Source organism: Taudactylus pleione, unplaced genomic scaffold (genome assembly GCF_031769625.1).
Source record: "Taudactylus pleione unplaced genomic scaffold, aTauple2 ptg000296l, whole genome shotgun sequence".
NCBI lineage: Eukaryota > Metazoa > Chordata > Amphibia > Anura > Myobatrachidae > Taudactylus > Taudactylus pleione.
In genome coordinates, this window is record NW_028284698.1 from 14,611,641 (window position 1) to 14,630,732 (window position 19,092).

The following is a 19,092-nucleotide window of genomic DNA, read 5'->3' on the forward strand; positions in this document are numbered from 1 at the left end:
CAGCTGCTATTGGGCCCTAGACCTGAGGGGGGCCCATCTTCCTTGTCAAAGTTACATTTGTTATTTAAACTTTTCACCATTGGGTTGTACATAGGAGCCCTTACAAACTTTTGCTATGTTCAAATACCTAGTTACGCCCCTGAGGGCCAGCAAAACAATACTAATATATACTATACTACTTTACTTATAATCATGAACAATGGTTAATCTAGAAGCATATATGATTTATTTCTGATCTTCAAACAACATTGCTATATTGTGAATGGAAATATTCACAGATCGGGGAAGCAGTCACTGACATCTAACAATGAATTACCTGGTAATCCAGAGGGTCCTGGTGGTCCTGGAGGTCCATTGTTTCCTGGGCGCCCTGGTGAACCAGGAGGTCCTTGCACGGTCCTAATCTCACCCTTGGGACCAGGTAGCCCTGGCGAACCTGTTAGTGGATTGGACAAAAGTACACAAATCACTTAAAATCTATTAATATTCTTGTTAATTATTTATACAGTATTAGACATAATGGAAAACTGCATAAACACAGAGAAGATACAGTGACAAGGGTATATTAAATATGATGAAGGATCTACTCACCTGGAAGACCTGAGTTGCCTGGATCACCTTTGTAGCCACCCAAACCAGGAGGTCCACTGAGTCCCTTCATACCTGCAATAGAAAAGTAACCTAATTACATATTGTTCATTGACTTTTCATCTATCTTATCCTAATGCTGTATTATTTGCCCTGGGAGAGGATGCAATGTACAAATCTCAGTCCTGTCAGCTATAGCCAGTTGTGCATTAGGGAAGCAGGGAGCAATGTATCTCAGCATATACCATTGTCAACATCTGGCAAGCAGCTGGTACAAATAACATAACAATGTAGATCTCAAACAGGATTAAATATTGCATTTCACTATATTATATGGACTATATATAGTATTGTTCAAGTTAATCTTTGCTGCTTCCTGATGCTTGGCTTTCACCACTGTCTAGGAAACTGTTCATGCTGAACTGTGAACTCTGCATCCTCTAAGATGTCCACTAAGCCTCATCCAGCCCCCCACATGTATAATACCTGGGAATCCTGGGACACCGGGTACCCCCTGATCGCCTTTCATTCCATTCAGACCTGGCCTTCCAGGATCACCCTGTTGACAAGCACACAAGTGTATTCAATTCCTATGACCAGCAAAGTCTATTCAGTGTTTATTTTCTTGATATTTTAAGGTACAATCTAAGGATGAATAAGTTGTAGCTGGGTTTTCACTCCCTGCCGTGCACAGCAGATAACATTTTCATCCTGACAGTGATGCCACAACTAAGCAGCACCTGATTATTGTGCACATACACACATATGTCATTATTAGATGTACTGTCTCTGTCGTTCTTTCCCTGGAAACCCAGGAATAAATTCCCTATGAAAGCAGTTGTGTAGGTTGGGCTCTGCTAAGCCCAACTGTTCCGATCTTTTCATAGTACAAAATCAGCCTGGTTGGTAAAATACATTTCAGTGCACAGCACTGACAGCTAGTGTTATGATTCTCTGAACTACTAACAAGACATGGCATATTATTAACATGATCTTCTTACTGATTACTATGTAAATATAATCTGTGTGCTTTGCCAGCAGTATGCAACACATTACAGAAGAAAAGAGTGTATACATAAAATAGAAGATTAAGGTTAAAGTGAGCATATCAAATATGTGAGCCAAAGCCCAGAGAGTTTACAATGCAATGATAGACAAAACAACTTAATAAAAGCAAAAGTCGGTGTTTAAACTAGAGATGTGCCCCAACCCCCGTGTTTTGGTTTTGGTTTTGGATCTCCCCTAGTTTTGGATCTGAATCTGGTTTTGGATTTTTTTTTCCTTGGTGTTTTGTTTTTAGGTTTTAGTTTTGGATCTGTATTTTTTCCAAAAAATTATATAAACAGCTAAAACCACATAATTTGGGCCTGTTTTTGTTCCTACATTATTATTAACCTTAATAACAATAATTTTCAGGCATGTCTAGGCACCTCACAGCTCACAATATTGATTTCACTATTTTTCACCAATACAAGCCAAAGGCTGCAGCGAGCTGGCTGGCTAAAGTAAGCAACAGAGCAGCAGCACAAACGCACGTCAATTTAAAAAAAACATAGGACATCTATGAAACTTTGCCACACAGCAGTGGCAGACAGGATGGCAGTTTAATAAACTATAATAATGTCAGTCGGCAATGCCCCAAATTGTGCCAAATGTAAAGGAAAGAGGTGCAAGATGGAATTGTCCCTCCCACCCACTCTTATGTGGGATATTAAAAAGGACATGCACAGTTTAACAAACCAAGCACTTCAGCCACTAGGATTGACACTTTCGTGGCTGAACTCCTTGGTTTGTTTGGGCCCCACAAAACATTTTTTGGAAGGACTACCTTCAGTTATTAAGGAGGAGGTTGATGATGAGGGTGTTGGTGGTGGAGATTGCATGTGCTGGTCCAAATTGCTGGTAGCTGATACTGGACTGCTTGTTATTAATTTACAAATTATCATTTTGTTAAACAAATTGCATGAACTTGCTGCAAATGACGTAACAGGGAGGGGGTACCTAGATGGTTAACGTCCCTTCCTCTGCTAACTTTGGCTTTACAAATGGAACAGATGCCTTCACAACTGTTGTCAGAATTTAGATTAAAATAATTTCACACCCGAGATGTTGCTTTTCTGGCTTTTTTTTATCATTAGCAAGAACTGCTGCCACTGGTGGCTGATTTACGCAAACCACATCCTTATCATCAACATCCACATTAGCGTCAGATAGGACACAAATTCCCCCTCATCCTCCTTTTGCACTTCCTCCACACAATCATCCTCATTTTTTATTATTTCACCATCTAATACTAGCACAGCCGTCATGGCGTCAGTGATCCGCTGTGAAACTGGGTGACAGCTGTTATACTTACTTCCTCTATCAAAGGACTGTTTAATAGTCAATTGTTCTCTTAAATTACTTCTGATCACGAATAAGGATGTTGATGATGATGCAGGAGTTGGAGATCGAAGGCGCTTAGATCCCACAGAGAGGGAGCAGGGAGGTGACACTGGACTTGTTATGTTTGAGTTTTGGAACTTAGCGACATATACTTTGATATTTAATGAATGCGCTCCAAGTGACGTAACAAGGAGGAGGTACCTAGGTGGTTTAGGTCCCTCCATCTACTCACTCTTGCTTTGCAATGGTTACATATGGCTTGACAACTGTTGTCCGGATTGGGGTGGAAATAATTCCACACGTGAGAGTGGATTTGTTTGTCTTTTGCCCCGGCATGACAACAATTGGCTTTGGCTTTTTCAATCCATGGGCAACAGCTGTTGCCTTACTTACTTACACAAAGGACATCCTCGGCATCAACATCCTCATCACCAACATCTTCATCATCATCCTTAGCACCTTCAACTACCAAAATATCCTCCTCCTCCACGTGCAATTCCACAGAAGCATCCTCACTGACTACATCTGCAAGATGTTGACTGCCATTCCCCACATATACAGAGGGCACACAAATGTTGGAACTTGGAGGATCCTCCAGTACACTAGTATTTAGGTCTGGCTCACACATGACAACCGCGGACACACTTGCACTCTACTCGGGGATTTGTGATTTCGATTTCTCAGGGCACACAGTTGTTTGTTCCGAAGGGCTATTAGAATCAGAATCAGCAGTCTTCATAAAGAAAGGCCAAGGCCTTATCCTTTCCTTGCCACTTCGTGTAGTGAATGGCATATTGCCAATTTTTTGTTTATCGAAAGGCAAATTTCCTTTTAAATTTTATTATCTTAACTTCAGTAAAAGTAGCTTTACCATATCGATGGCGTGACTTAAGCCCTGGGGCATGGGCCTTCATAGAGGACGAGGAAGTTGATGGCCTTGCACTGCTGGTGGCAGCTACAACAAGTGGTTCTTGGCCTTGCTCTCCTGTCATATGACAGCCCTCCATATTTTCTGTGGTCTTGGAAGCAGTGTCACAAGCACCAATAGTGTAGCCAAGGTGCGGTTACAAAATTCACACACGTGCAGTCGTGCACACACACAAAAATATTACACAAAAAAAAGACAATTGATTTTTATGCTCAAGAACTTGGGCCCAGAGCAGTGACTGATCATGACTGGAGTGGGGCAGCATTAGGATGCAACTTGCGTTGCTGGCTGGATACACGCACACACACAGACAGTTAAAGATTAAAAAAAATATATATATTTTTTTTATGCTCCAGAACTTGGGCCCAGAGCAGCGATTGATCACGACTGGAGTGGGGCAGCACTAGGCTGCAACTTGAGTTGCTGGCCGGATCTTGTGCGGTTAAGCCGAACACACACACAGAAAAATATTACATTAAAAGACACTTTTATTTGTGATGATGGACACAGCAGACAGCAGAGCACCAGCCCAGATTGGATCAGCACTCAGCAGCACCAACCCAGATTGGATCAGCACTCAGCAGCACCAGCCCAGATTGGATCAGCACTCAGCAGCACCAGCCCAGAATGGATCAGCAGTGCACCAGCCCAGGACACAGCAGACAGCACAACACACAGCACCACTCTCCCAGCCCTTCTCGTCCCACCCTCCCTGTTCAGTCTCCACAGCCGGAGTGAAATGGCATCCGCCGCGTGGTCCCTATATACTACATAGATCATAGAGACGTAAACTCGTGAACCGCAACATTTCCAACTCTATGGTTTTTCCTCGGTTTCGATTTCCGAGTCAAGCGGAAAACTCCTAGCCTGCTTGGATCTGGAAAATTCGGGTGGGCTCAGTTCTCTGAGAACCGAACCCGCTCATCCCTAGTTTAGACTAAGGTCCAAACCCCATCACAAACAGTGCTGAAAATAGAACTATTCAACTTAATACTAGAAGGGATGTCTAAATGAAAATTTAATTAACAGGTGCAGGAATATTTAAACTAACATTTAACACATCACATGCCATTGAAGCTGCTACATTGACACAAGACTATAATGGGAACGGGATTGGAATGCCGGCGGCTGTATAGCCGCCGATTCAAATCCCGACAGCGGCTGGTCGAAGGGAGGAAATCCCGACAGCAGAGGTAAGTACAGCTAGCCCTCCCCTCTCCCCCCCTAACTCTCCTTTAGGGGTAACTAACCCTACCTCCCGCCTAGTGACCAACCCTAACCTCCCCCGTTAGTGCCTAAACCTAACCCCCCCCACCCTGCACCCTAAACCTAACCCTTCTGGGGGGCTCCTAACCCTAACCTCCTCCCAGGGGTGCCTAACCCTAATGCCCCCTTCCCCTAGCCTGACCCTATCCCTCCCCGGGGGGTGCCTAACCCTAAGGCCCCTCAGGGGTGCCATAAACCTAACCCTCTCCCCCCCACGGCTAAGAGGACGGGCGCCCGTACTTACCTCGTTCGGGTCCGCGTTGTTCTGCATTCCGGCGTCGGGATTGTGACCGGCGGACGCAACCTCTGCATTCCCAATGCGATCTGGAATTTCCAATGTTTTGCTCCTTCACTATCATGCTTGCAACCTAACAGAGATTCCCCAGGCCTTGTGGCATGCAGCATTGTCATGCGGATAGACCTGCTTCACTGGTTGCAGTAGTACACTGCTGCCTTGAAGTGACGCTGCAATCATAATCAGAAACCCTGAGGTGTTCAAGCGTTATGCTATTTGCATCAATGGACCCAATGGAAATAATTTATTTAGCACATAATGGGTCCGATTCATAGTCAGAAGCAGTGCTGTCCGAATTCACCTCCGTTGCTGCAGCCTACGGACTAAGATATGCTAATATAGCGATCATCCATCTATGTGTGTATTAGTGTTCTTTCATGCGTACTGGTCGCCCTGCACACTGGGTTTTTCTGTGTCCATGCTTCAGTCATTACCATTAGCATCTGACTTATACCAGCCCCATACTGGGTGCAAGAGATCCATCTGAATACATGCCCACAATACTCCCATCAGAAACAGCCACTCCATGCATCTTAATACTCGCCATCCATTTGTCGCCCAGAAACGCCTAATTAACTTCAGTCTCCATTTGCAGAAGATGCGAAACAGACAAACTCACCTACTTACTACCTCAGACCCATTGTGCAGTGCATACGCATACCATGTTTTCTGATTCAAACTCATGCACATAAAATTGGGAGATGTGTCTGTTATAACAGATGTATCTTACATCGAATCCCCCACATGATCCCATTGTGCAACTCTGTGTGCATAAATGGACCTGTGTGCAAGACCGCGATAATCAAGAATGCAGTGTCAGCAGACATTTGCACAGGCGGAAAGGGAGTGGACTGAGTGAGGTGGTTATTTGCAACATAATAATGCAGAAATGAGATTTCCTAAGGCAGAACATATTACTGTGATGAGATACAAGGTTGGAGTTGGACCGTTTTTAGGGGTGTCGTTACTGTGGTGAGGGACGTACTCTCATTTCCACTTGCAAAAGTAACTGAATTTTGCAGCAGCTCACCGGCTTCATATCTCTGTTGCTATGAATCTCAATGCACCATTGTTGTTCTTGTTGATCATTCAGTTGTTTGGAAACATGACTATGTCAATGTTACACTTTATGATTTGGTAGAGCAGGTCCTTGGTTAGCAGCGTCTTTACATTTTACTGCAGAAGACATCCATTTGACTTACTGGGATTCCTGGTGTTCCCGAGTCTCCTTTAGCTCCTGGGTATCCAGACTGTCCAGGTGTGCCAGGATTTCCTTTCTCACCTTTAAAACCTCCATTGCCCGGTGGACCACGGGGACCTTCTGGGCCAGGTGCACCTTTGTATGACCATAATAAAAGTTAGGAAGGCAGAGAATGTATTATCATAGTTACACAATAATTGATATCATCATTAAAGGTTTACACCACTCAAAAATAATGTTGCCTAATTTAAATTATATTCTAACTCACTGGATTAACTCTTGGTACTTGAAATCATTAAAACTCATAAAAACACACTTGCTGCCATGTGTCAATTAGGTATCTGTACTGCTAATGTGAGTATCCATACTGCTAGGAGTATTCGTACTGCTAATGTGAGGATCCGTACTGCTAATGTGAGGATCCGTACTGCTAATGTGAGGATCCGTACTGCTAATGTGAGGATCCGTACTGCTAATGTGAGGATCCGTACTGCTAATGTGAGGATCCGTACTGCTAGGAGTATTCGTACTGCTAATGTGAGGATCCGTACTGCTAGGAGTATTCGTACTGCTAATGTGAGGATCCGTACTGCTAGGAGTATTCGTACTGCTAATGTGAGGATCCGTACTGCTAGGAGTATTCGTACTGCTAATGTGAGGATCAGTACTGCTAATTGAGTATTATGATATACACAGTATATTAGGACACTGCTCTATTTGATACTCAGGTATTGCTGCTATTCTTCACTGCATCTCGCTGCATCCCTGAACTACATAGCTATTGTAATATAAGTCAGCATGACCTAGGTATGCGTGACTGCTGGGAGACTGTGCTGCGTTATTATTATTATTATTATTATTATTATATGAACAGAACTTTCTTCTTATTGTTTGATTTTTGTTTTTACTTTAACAACAACTGCATAAGGTATTTTGATTGGTTACTATGTATTCTGCATAGTACCACTAAAAAGTAGACTAAACACAATGGCAATGAGATATGAAATAAAACATTGTTAAAGTAATAGAAGATATTTATCCACTAAAACAACTCGATCATTTAAATTTCTGGGTTTTGGTCGCCTTAAATGCTGCCTTTCTGAAAATCAAATATTGACACAAATATTGGCAGATGTAAATTGTTTTGATGTGAATATGCATTTCTACTTCCAGTGGGTTATACAAAGAGGTTGATGGAAACATTTATGTATATTTCAACTGTAAATATATATATATATACATATATATATATATATATATATATATATATACATACAGGAAATACTGGTGATTTTTAAATGGGATCTTATAAGACATATTGCTATTAATTGCCGCTCGTCAATTTAATGATGTAATGCAACTGCAAGACATTAACAAGCTTAGTGGTAAATAATATTTGTATTGCTCCTTTTCACACAGTGACAGACATGGGGGTGATTCATGGGTAGACGCAGCTGTAGTAGTAGTGCAGCCGGTAATGCTTCTTTTTGGTAACACCACAGCTGATCGACTTCCTAATGAGATGCTCACCGGATGAGGTGTGATTCTGTCAATGTGTGTGTACAAAGACGTTCTATCGGCGCACCACTAGGCTGTGCCCAGAGTCTACTGCGCATGCACAGGTCGTCGGGGAAATGGCGCGGCACCATTTTCCTCACTGTGCATGCGCTAAAAGCCAGAAAAATGCTAGTATGAGTATCCATACTGCTAATGTGAGGATCCGTACTGCTAATGTGAGAATCCGTACTGCTAAAGGAATATTCGTACTGCTAATGTGAGGATCCGTACTGCTAATGTGAGTATTTGTACTGCTACTGTGAGTATTTGTACTGCTACTGTGAGGATCCGTACTGCTAATGTGAGGATCCGTACTGCTAATGTGAGTATTTGTACTGCTACTGTGAGTATTTGTACTGCTACTGTGAGGATCCGTACTGCTAATGTGAGGATCCGTACTGCTAATGTGAGGATCCGTACTGCTAATGTGAGGATCCGTACTGCTAATGTGAGGATCCATACTGCTATGGTGAGTATTTGTACTGCTAATTGAGTATCCGTACTGCTAATGTGAGGATCTGTACTGCTAATTGAGTATCCGTACTGCTAATGTGAGAATCCATACTGCTAATGGAGTATTCGTACTGCTAATGTGAGGATCCGTACTGCTAATGTGAGAAACCGTACTGCTAATGGAGTATCCATACTGCTAATGTGAGTATCCGTACTGCTAATGGAGTATCCGTACTGCTAATGTGAGAATCCGTACTGCTAATGGAGTATCCATACTGCCAATGTGAGTATCCGTACTGCTAATGTGAGAATCCGTACTGCTAATGGAGTATCCGTGCCACTGTACTGCTAATGTGAGAATCCATACTGCTAATGTGAGAATCCATACTGCTAATGTGAGTATCCGTACTGCTAATGTGAGTATCCGTACTGCTAATGTGAGAATCCGTACTGCTAATGGAGTATCCGTGCCACTGTACTGCTAATGTGAGAATCCATACTGCTAATGTGAGAATCCATACTGCTAATGTGAGAATCCATACTGCTATTGTGAGTATTTGTACTGCTAATGTGAGGATCCGTACTGCTAATGTGAGGATCCGTACTGCTAATGTGAGGATCCGTACTGCTAATGTGAGAATCCATACTGCTAATGTGAGAATCCATACTGCCAATGTGAGTATCCGTACTGCTAATTGAGTATGTGTACTGCTAATGTGAGAATCCATACTGCTAATGGAGTATTCGTACTGCTAATGTGAGGATCCGTACTGCTAATGTGAGGATCCGTACTGCTAATGTGAGGATCCGTACTGCTAATGTGAGGATCCGTACTGCTAATGTGAGGATCCGTACTGCTAATGTGAGAATCCGTACTGCTAATGTGAGAATCCGTACTGCTAATGTGAGGATCCGTACTGCTAATGTGAGAATCCGTACTGCTAATGTGAGAATCCGTACTGCTAATGTGAGAATCCGTACTGCTAATGTGAGAATCCGTACTGCTAATGGAGTATCCGTACTGCTAATGTGAGAATCCGTACTGCTAATGGAGTATCCGTACCACTGTACTGCTAATGTGAGTATCCGTACTGCTAATGTGAGTATTCGTACTGCTAATGTAAATATCCACACTGCTAATGGAGTATTTCTACTGCTAATTGAGTATCCATACTGCTAATGTGAGTATCCATACTGCTAATGTGAGTATCCATACTGCTAATGGAGTATTCATACTGCTAATTCGAGGATATGTACTGCTAATGTGAGGATCCCTACTGCTAATGTGAGGATCCGTACTGCTAATGTGAGGATCCGTACTGCTAATGTGAGGATCCGTACTGCTAATTGAGTATTCAAACTGCTATTTTGAGGATCCGTACCGCTAATGTGAGGATCGGTACCGCTAATGTGAGGATCGGTACCGCTAATGTGAGGATCCATACCGCTAATGTGAGGATCCATACCGCTAATGTGAGGATCCGTACTGCTAATGGAGTATTCGTTCTGCTATTGTGAGTATCCGTACTGCTAATGGAGTATTCATACTGCTAATGTGAGGATCTGTACTGCTAATGTGAAGATCCTTACTGCTAATGGATTATTCGTACTGCTAATGTGAGCATCTGTACTGCTAATGTGAGTATCCGTACTGCTAATGTGAGTATCCGTACTGCTAATGTGAGGATCCGTACTGCTAATGTGAGAATCCGTACTGCTAATGTGAGGATCCGTACTGCTAATGTGAGGATCCGTACTGCTAATGTGAGAATCCGTACTGCTAATGTGAGGATCCGTACTGCTAATGGAGTATTTGTACTGCTAATGTGAGAATCCGTACTGCTAATGTGAGAATCCGTACTGCTAATGTGAGGATCCGTACTGCTAATGTGAGGATCCGTACTGCTAATGTGAGAATCCGTACTGCTAATGTGAGAATCCGTACTGCTAATGTGAGGATCCGTACTGCTAATGTGAGAATCCGTACTGCTAATGTGAGAATCCGTACTGCTAATGTGAGGATCCTTACTGCTAATGGATTATTCGTACTGCTAATGTGAGCATCTGTACTGCTAATGTGAGTATCCGTACTGCTAATGTGAGGATCCGTACTGCTAATGTGAGGATCCGTACTGCTAATGTGAGTATCCGTACTGCTAATGTGAGGATCCGTACTGCTAATGTGAGGATCCGTACTGCTAATGTGAGAATCCGTACTGCTAATGTGAGGATCCGTACTGCTAAGGAGTATTTGTACTGCTAATGTGAGAATCCGTACTGCTAATGTGAGAATCCGTACTGCTAATGGACTATCTGTACCGCTGTACTGCTAATGTGAGTATCCATACTGCTAATAAGACTATCCATACTGCTAATGGAGTATTCATACTGCTAATGTGAGGATCCGTACTGCTAATGTGAGGATCCCTACTGCTAATGTGAGGATCCGTAACGCTAATGTGAGGATCCATACTGCTAATGTGAGAATCCGTACTGCTAATGTGAGAATCCGTACTGCTAATGGACTATCTGTACCGCTGTACTGCTAATGTGAGTATCCATACTGCTAATAAGAGTATCCATACTGCTAATGGAGTATTCATACTGCTAATTTGAGGATCCGTACTGCTAATGTGAGGATCCGTAACGCTAATGTGAGGATCCATACTGCTAATGTGAGAATCCGTACTGCTAATGGACTATCTGTACCGCTGTACTGCTAATGTGAGTATCCATACTGCTAATGGAGTATTCATACTGCTAATTTGAGGATCCGTACTGCTAATGTGAGGATCTGTACTGCTAATGTGAGGATCCGTACTGCTAATGTGAGGATCCCTACTGCTAATGTGAGGATCCATACCGCTAATGTGAGGATCCGTAACGCTAATATGAGGATCCGTACTGCTAATGTGAGAATCCGTACTGCTAATGTGAGGATCCGTACTGCTAATGGAGTATTTGTACTGCTAATGTGAGAATCCGTACTGCTAATGTGAGAATCCGTACTGCTAATGGACTATCTGTACCGCTGTACTGCTAATGTGAGTATCCATACTGCTAATAAGACTATCCATACTGCTAATGGAGTATTCATACTGCTAATGTGAGGATCCGTACTGCTAATGTGAGGATCCCTACTGCTAATGTGAGGATCCATACCGCTAATGTGAGGATCCGTAACGCTAATGTGAGGATCCATACTGCTAATGTGAGAATCCGTACTGCTAATGGACTATCTGTACCGCTGTACTGCTAATGTGAGTATCCATACTGCTAATAAGAGTATCCATACTGCTAATGGAGTATCCATACTGCTAATTTGAGGATCCGTACTGCTAATGTGAGGATCCGTAACGCTAATGTGAGGATCCATACTGCTAATGTGAGAATCCGTACTGCTAATGGACTATCTGTACCGCTGTACTGCTAATGTGAGTATCCATACTGCTAATGGAGTATTCATACTGCTAATTTGAGGATCCGTACTGCTAATGTGAGGATCTGTACTGCTAATGTGAGGATCCGTACTGCTAATGTGAGGATCCCTACTGCTAATGTGAGGATCCATACCGCTAATGTGAGGATCCGTAACGCTAATGTGAGGATCCATACTGCTAATGGAGTTTCCATACTGCTAATGTGAGGATCTGTACTGCTAATGTGAGTATCCCTACTGCTAATGGAGTATTCGTACTGCTAATGTGAGGATCCGTACTGCTAATGTGAGGATCAGTACTGCTAATGTGAGAATCCGTACTGCTAATTGAGTATTAGTACTGCTAATGGAGTATTCGTACTGCTAATGTGAGAATCCGTACTGCTAATGGACTATCCGTACCGCTGTACTTCTAATGTGAGTATCCGTACTGCTAATTGAGTATTCGTACTGCTAATGTGAGTATCCACACTGCTAATGGAGTATTTCTACTGCTAATTGAGCATCCATACTGCTAATGTGAGTATCCGTAACTGCTAATATGAGGATCCGTACTGCTAATGTGAGTATCCGTACTGCTAATGTGAGGATCCATACTGCTAATGTGAGTATCCACACTGCTAATGGAGTATTTCTACTGCTAATTGAGTATCCATACTGCTAATGTGAGGATCCGTAACTGCTAATGTGAGTGTCCATACTGCTAATGTGAGGATCCGTACTGCTAATGTGAGTATCCGTACAGCTAATGGAGTATTTGTACTGCTAATGTGAGGATCCGTACTGCTAATGTGAGTATCCGTACAGCTAATGGAGTATTCGTACTGCTAATGTGAGTATCCATACTGCTAATGTGAGTATCCGTAACTGCTAATGTGAGTGTCCATACTGCTAATGTGAGTATCCGTAACTGCTAATGTGAGGATCAGTACTGCTAGTGGAGTATTTGTACTGCTAATGTGAGGATCCATACTGCTAATGTGAGGATCCGTACTGCTAATGTGAGTATCCGTACTGCTAATGGAGTATTTGTACTGCTAATGTGAGGATCCGTACTGCTAATGTGAGTATCCGTACTGCTAATGTGGAGATCCGTACTGCTAATGTGAGGATCAGTACTGCTAATGTGAGGATCAGTACTGCTAATGTGAGGATCAGTACTGCTAATGGAGTATTCGTAGGGCTTCAAGCAGCACTGCCCACTGTTTTCCCATCCACACCCGCAGCCATCATCATTAGTATCGGCACTTGCACCTGACACATGTTGGATGCAAGAGATACATCAGAAACACTGACTTCACTATACGTACAACTCATAATAGCAGGGAACTTTAGCTGTACCCTCAGGACACTTCCACGAGACAGATCTCATGTGTGCGACCGCAGCACTACCGCTCAGTTACCGCCCTGAAACCCCCATTTCACTCATAGAGTGATCCAGCCAAGATCCATCTGACTCAGAATAAGCAAAAATACGCTTCTGCACATGTACAGTTTGCTAAAACTCGCTATTTGCCACCATATGAGGAGCTGCACTCGACTCAGAACAAGGCCCTATACGTCTTTATTCTGTAATTATGGGCCTGATTCAGAGCTGGACGCTACTTGCGCTCGCTCTTTCAGAAAAAGGGGCCGGCTATTTAAATTGAGCGCTCGCTCTTTGCGGTCTGTTGACGCCTCTATGTCTGAGCGAGCGAACGAAACATGCGCTCGCTATTTTGTAAAGACGCCCCCTGGCCGTTCGCATCCTACGTCATCTCCGCTATTTATTAGATTAATCGAGTACATCGAAAGGCGTCTGAACTGCTCGCAGTGCTTGTGGTAGGATTTTCCTACCGCAATCATGCGAACAGTTCAGCCTAAGAGACAACCAAGTGACGTGGCCGATGACGCTGCTTTGTTAATTATGCACACCCTTAAAAACGCCCTTTTTGACCTTTTGACACGCTTACGATCGGATCACCACTCCCCGTTTTCAAGCACCTTCCCCTGTTACCACCCACAAACGCCTCATCCTGTCACTCAAATTAGCAGGCACTCGCTATTTTGCGAGCGCTCGATTTCCGACCGCACTGACTGGTTGGCGCATGTGCATTACGACCCATATGCATGCGCACTTGTGCGAACATCGCTCGGAGCGAATGAGTGGCCGCTTACGAGCGGCTCTGAATCAGGCCCTATGTTTGATCTTTGTCACCATTGTCCTGCTCTGGGGAATGTTGTGTGTCCTATGCATAGTAATTGTAACTATTTTATGCACAGATAGACCATACGTTTTTTGGTGTGGTTCCGGTATTTATTGCATATTAGTACTATGATGCAGTAGCTTTAGTTTACAATTTAGACTTATGTTGTAAAGTGTCATTTATTTATTTTTTGTGATCAAATAATTTTTTTTTTTTTAATCAACTGGATGAAAAATGTTATTTGTAGTCAAAAATATCACATTAATAATAACAAATTTAAAACCACTACATTAGTTACATTCTGAACATCATGATTTCTATTCTATAAATCAGATCCCATGAAAAAAGCTCTCAGTGGTTACAATAAATATATTTCTACTTATGTCAAAGGGGACATGACATATTTTTAGTAAGAACGAAAGGCAACTTAGGTCATTGTGACCAAGATGAGTGGAAAAAGAAACACTTCACTTCAAAACAACTAGTCTGGATGTTTCTTCATAACCTCCATTGATACGTAACTCTAAAATGTAATTTATTATTAGAGCCACGAACAACAAAGACATTTACCCCATAAATAAACATCATGCAATCAAACAATATGGCGGCTGTTAAGATCTAACCTTGAGGACCTGGGAGAGGATCACCAATGCCCAGAGTTTCGATGTTAGAAAGGTCACACAACAAAACAGCACAAAACAAAATCACCAGTTAATACACATTACATAATCACCAAAAGATGTACATAACAGGAGATTGTCATAGCGTTCACAGGCATGCACAATACACGATCATTGTTCTCAATGTCAAGCTGGCAAAAACTACAAGGTTATTCGATTAATAATAAACACATGGTAACTTGATAGACATGCAGAATTCATTGATGGCTGATTTAAAAAGGATATAAGCTATTCACTGACATCAGCGTGGTCTATGAATTAACTGTGAAGCAGAAGACTTCTTTCATGGGAAAATGAATTAGCAGGTTTCTTTAGGAATACATCCGGTGCTGAAAACAACACTGACATTTTAGTCAGTTGATATTTTAAAAGGATTCTCAACTTATATAATGGAGGTGCTGGGATGAGGAAACACTAAGTAATATCATAAGTTTCTTAGGCTTAACTGTTGCATATCCAGTGATACTGCTGGTTATCCTATTTGCCACACAAGAACTTTACCATTATGATAGATAAAGAAAGCCCAACTAACATAAAAAGTCACTAATCTTAATATATAATTTTATACAGAATGAAAAGACATCTTGTGACATTTAAATATACATATGCAAAAGTTTGCCTCCAATAGGCCCTTTTCAATGTTTATCAACATTGTGTGCATCAGAAAGATCACTTCCCCCTTCAATCGCAGAATTATTGCTAATATAATTGTTTAACATGGTACATAGGGCCTGATTCAGCTTGGATCGCAGTTGCTAATACACACGATTGTTGCATTCTGCGCATGCATCTCATTGCGCGTGTGCGAACCGGCCATTGCGATCGGGACTGCGATTGCAGAGGCTACGCCGACCCATCGCAGAGTGATTAAACTGCGTGAGTAAACGCTATTGCATTCGCAGTTGCAATCCGTAGTGAATCAGGACCATAGGCCCTCATTCAGAGCCGTACGCTCTGAGCAGAGCGCACGCTCTGAATGAGGGCCGCCCTCCATGAAAATGGAGCATCCTCCTGGACGCTCATATAGCTGTGGGTCACCACCCACAGCCTATACGAGCGTGCATTTTGATGGCCGCGATGGTCGTGACCATCGAGACCATCGAAACTGCGAGCCGGAGCCTGCGGTTGAGGTTTTCAACCGCAAGCTCCGGAGTGATTTTGGCTCTATCAGCCGGCTTCTGACGGGAGGCGTTCCCGTGGGAACGCCCCCGTCAGGGAGGCACGCCCCCGGCACGCCCACCAAAGGGGGCGTGCTGTCAATCAACATCGACAGCACGCCCCCTTTGATCAGACACAACGAGCGAAGGACTTTCCTTCGCTCGTCGCGTCTGGCGCATGCGCACGACGGAGCTCCCTCCGTCGTGCGCATGCTCAGTGCATAACATCGACCCACTTGCGAGCGGACAGCCGCTCGCGAGTGGGTCTGAATCAGGCCCATAGTTTCTACATAGGAGGGGGTCATAAATAGTCAGGGGTTGTCCAAAACATAACACCACCTTTAGGGCTTGTCCAACTCCCTGTGCCCGGTCTGATCTGTAATAGAAAACTGGACTGGGTGCAGTTGCCCTCCTACCCATATTGGAAGACTTCTCATGGTCTTACTAACTGTCCTTACTTACATTATTTCACCAAACAAGGCACTGCATTTATATGATGTTTGAATTCTATTTTTGATGGGTGATCCTCTTTCAGGCTACCACTAAGAGAACGGTGATGATCTTCCTGAATGGAGCTTTTCCTTTTCAAAGTTATCTACTTTATCTAAGAACGTATATGCTGGCACCAGCTTCAGCCTGGACCAATGTCACCATGTACTCTGTACTGCATAACATGAATAATGGATGCTTTGCATTGTGTCTGCTTTCTCAGTAATGCATTAATAAGGTTGATTCAATAAACACTGTGTCAGAGAATAGTTTATAATACATTACACATTTGCTCATAATACAATTGAAGCAGGATTTGATGACACATTTAACTAGTGACCCAAAGATATTTCATACACAAAATACCGCTACAACCTCGACAGCTGAAGTAGGTCACCTCATCACTCAGACCCATTGTTCTCAGCCAGCACGGATGTGGATGGGACAATGGATGCTGTACTTCAGAGGTGACGTACCATGGATTCCTCTCTGCTCTAGAATGTTATTATTATTGAACCAATTTTTACTACATCAACATCATGTTAAAGGGAAGCATAATACATTCTATTGTACTTCACATATCCCAGCAGATAAGATGATAAGCAAATTACTGTAATTACATTTTCTGCTACCCTCTGGTAAAATAATTATGTATTAATATTGTTTCTAACCTATCTACTTGTATGCTGGAGATTTAATGAATCAATCAACTTAGAAAATATAGATTTCCTCTTCCCTATTCACTACAGTAGAACAAGCCAGGTGGCAACTGTTATTATTAGTTTGAGTTTTACTTTGTTGAAACAATGTTGTAGCTCTCTGAAAATAGGAAATTAATAACAATGGCCCTCATTCAGAGCCGTACGCTCTGAGCAGAGCGCACGCTCTGAATGAGGGCCGCCCTCCATAATTATGGAGCGTCCTCCTGGACGCTTGTATAGCTGTGGGTGGTGACGAGCGTGCAGTTTGATGGCCGCGATGGTCGTGACCATCGCGACCATCGAAACTGCGAGCCGGAGCCTGCGGTTGAGGTTTTCAACCGCAAGGCCTGGAGTGATTTTGGCTCTATCAGAGCCAAAATCACTCCCACTGACATCACTAGTGATGTCAGTGGGCCGGCTTCTGACGGTAGGCGTTCCCTTGGGAACGCCCCCGTCAGGGAGGCGCGCCCCCGGCACGCCCACCAAAGGGGGCGTGCTGTCAATCAACATCGACAGCACGCCCCCTTTGATCAGACACAACGAGCGAAGGAAAGTCCTTCGCTCGTCGCGTCTGGCGCATGCGCACGACGGAGCTCCCTCCGTCGTGCGCATGCTCAGTGCAGACCATCGACCCACTTGCGAGCGGACAGCCGCTCGCGAGTGGGTCTGAATCAGGCCCAATGTTTGCTGAACATCTTATCTATTGAGGAGTTAAAACATAAATTATAGTAGAAGTTTGCGTAGGGTCAAGAAAGTCTAAACAAGAACACCACTGCCACTGCAAGCAGTTCCGTTTTCTAAAGCTCTTCAAGTCTGTCCTGAACAAACAAGATTCTACAAATACATTTTTTTAAGAGCGACTTTTTACAGTACCCTGAAAAAGGCCAAGTTATACCAGGGGCAGATTGGCCATAGGCCCATTAAGGGTTTTTCAAGCAGGCTGGCTGATAGCAATGCACTGCTTAATATGTTTGGTGTGTCAGCATTAATATGCTTCTTGGTAATTGGCCCCAACGACAGATCATCCATGTCATTGCATGTGCCATGTGGATCAGTCCTGGGTTAGTCCCCATTCATGTTCCTCAGCTTCTTTTTCCCTTCCCCCTCTTATCCCTCAGCTGGGCCTCCCACCCTGCTGTGTGACCGCTGACATAGCATGAAACTTTCTCTGAACTCCTTCCTCTCTGAGCAGGAAGTATATTGTAGGCTTACCATAGTAACCCTTTACACCGGGACACTCATGAAATTCACAGGTTCTGTGCCTGGCTGACTTCAAGTCTGCATTTCACCTGCTTTTAATCAGCCACAGAACCTGTGTAAATCATGAGCATCAGACAAAGCAGTAGAAGGCTGGGCCAGCGATAAGTGGTAGAGGTGTTATTAATGTAATGTACAGGGGTTGGTGTGTGTTTCACCTTTTATTTATATTTAGTGTGTAGTAAATAGGGAGGAGTAGTCTCTGCCCATGGTGTTTAAGTTTAGGTAGCCACTGCAGCTCAGTACAGGTGAATGCAATATTTTAGGTATGCATTCGGTATGAGTTACCGCCGGCCGCATGCCGCTGCAGACAGAGGAGGAAATCCGATCGTCCTAAAGCTAAGTACTAACTAACCTAATTTTACCCTCTGACCCTAACCCTCCTTTGGGGTGCCTAACCCTAACCTCCCCCCCCTTGTGCCTAACCACAATCCCCCCTCCCCTTCCCCGCCGCCTAAACCTAAGTCCCCCGGGGGGGTGCCTAACCCTAACATCCCCCCGGGGTGCCTA

General features: G+C 43.5%; 1 protein-coding gene across 1 annotated transcript in view; it reads right to left on the minus strand.

Moving 5' to 3' along the window:
- The window catches only part of COL4A5 (collagen type IV alpha 5 chain), a 227,725-nt gene that overhangs the window by 20,069 nt on the left and 188,564 nt on the right, over positions 1 to 19,092 (minus strand). The window contains exons 42-45 of the mRNA XM_088482860.1: positions 6,665 to 6,798; positions 1,075 to 1,147; positions 592 to 663; positions 317 to 436 (exon numbers count right to left, since the gene is read on the minus strand). Coding sequence (XP_088338986.1) covers positions 317 to 436; positions 592 to 663; positions 1,075 to 1,147; positions 6,665 to 6,798 — 399 coding nt within the window. The remainder of the gene's footprint in view (positions 1 to 316; positions 437 to 591; positions 664 to 1,074; positions 1,148 to 6,664; positions 6,799 to 19,092) is intronic.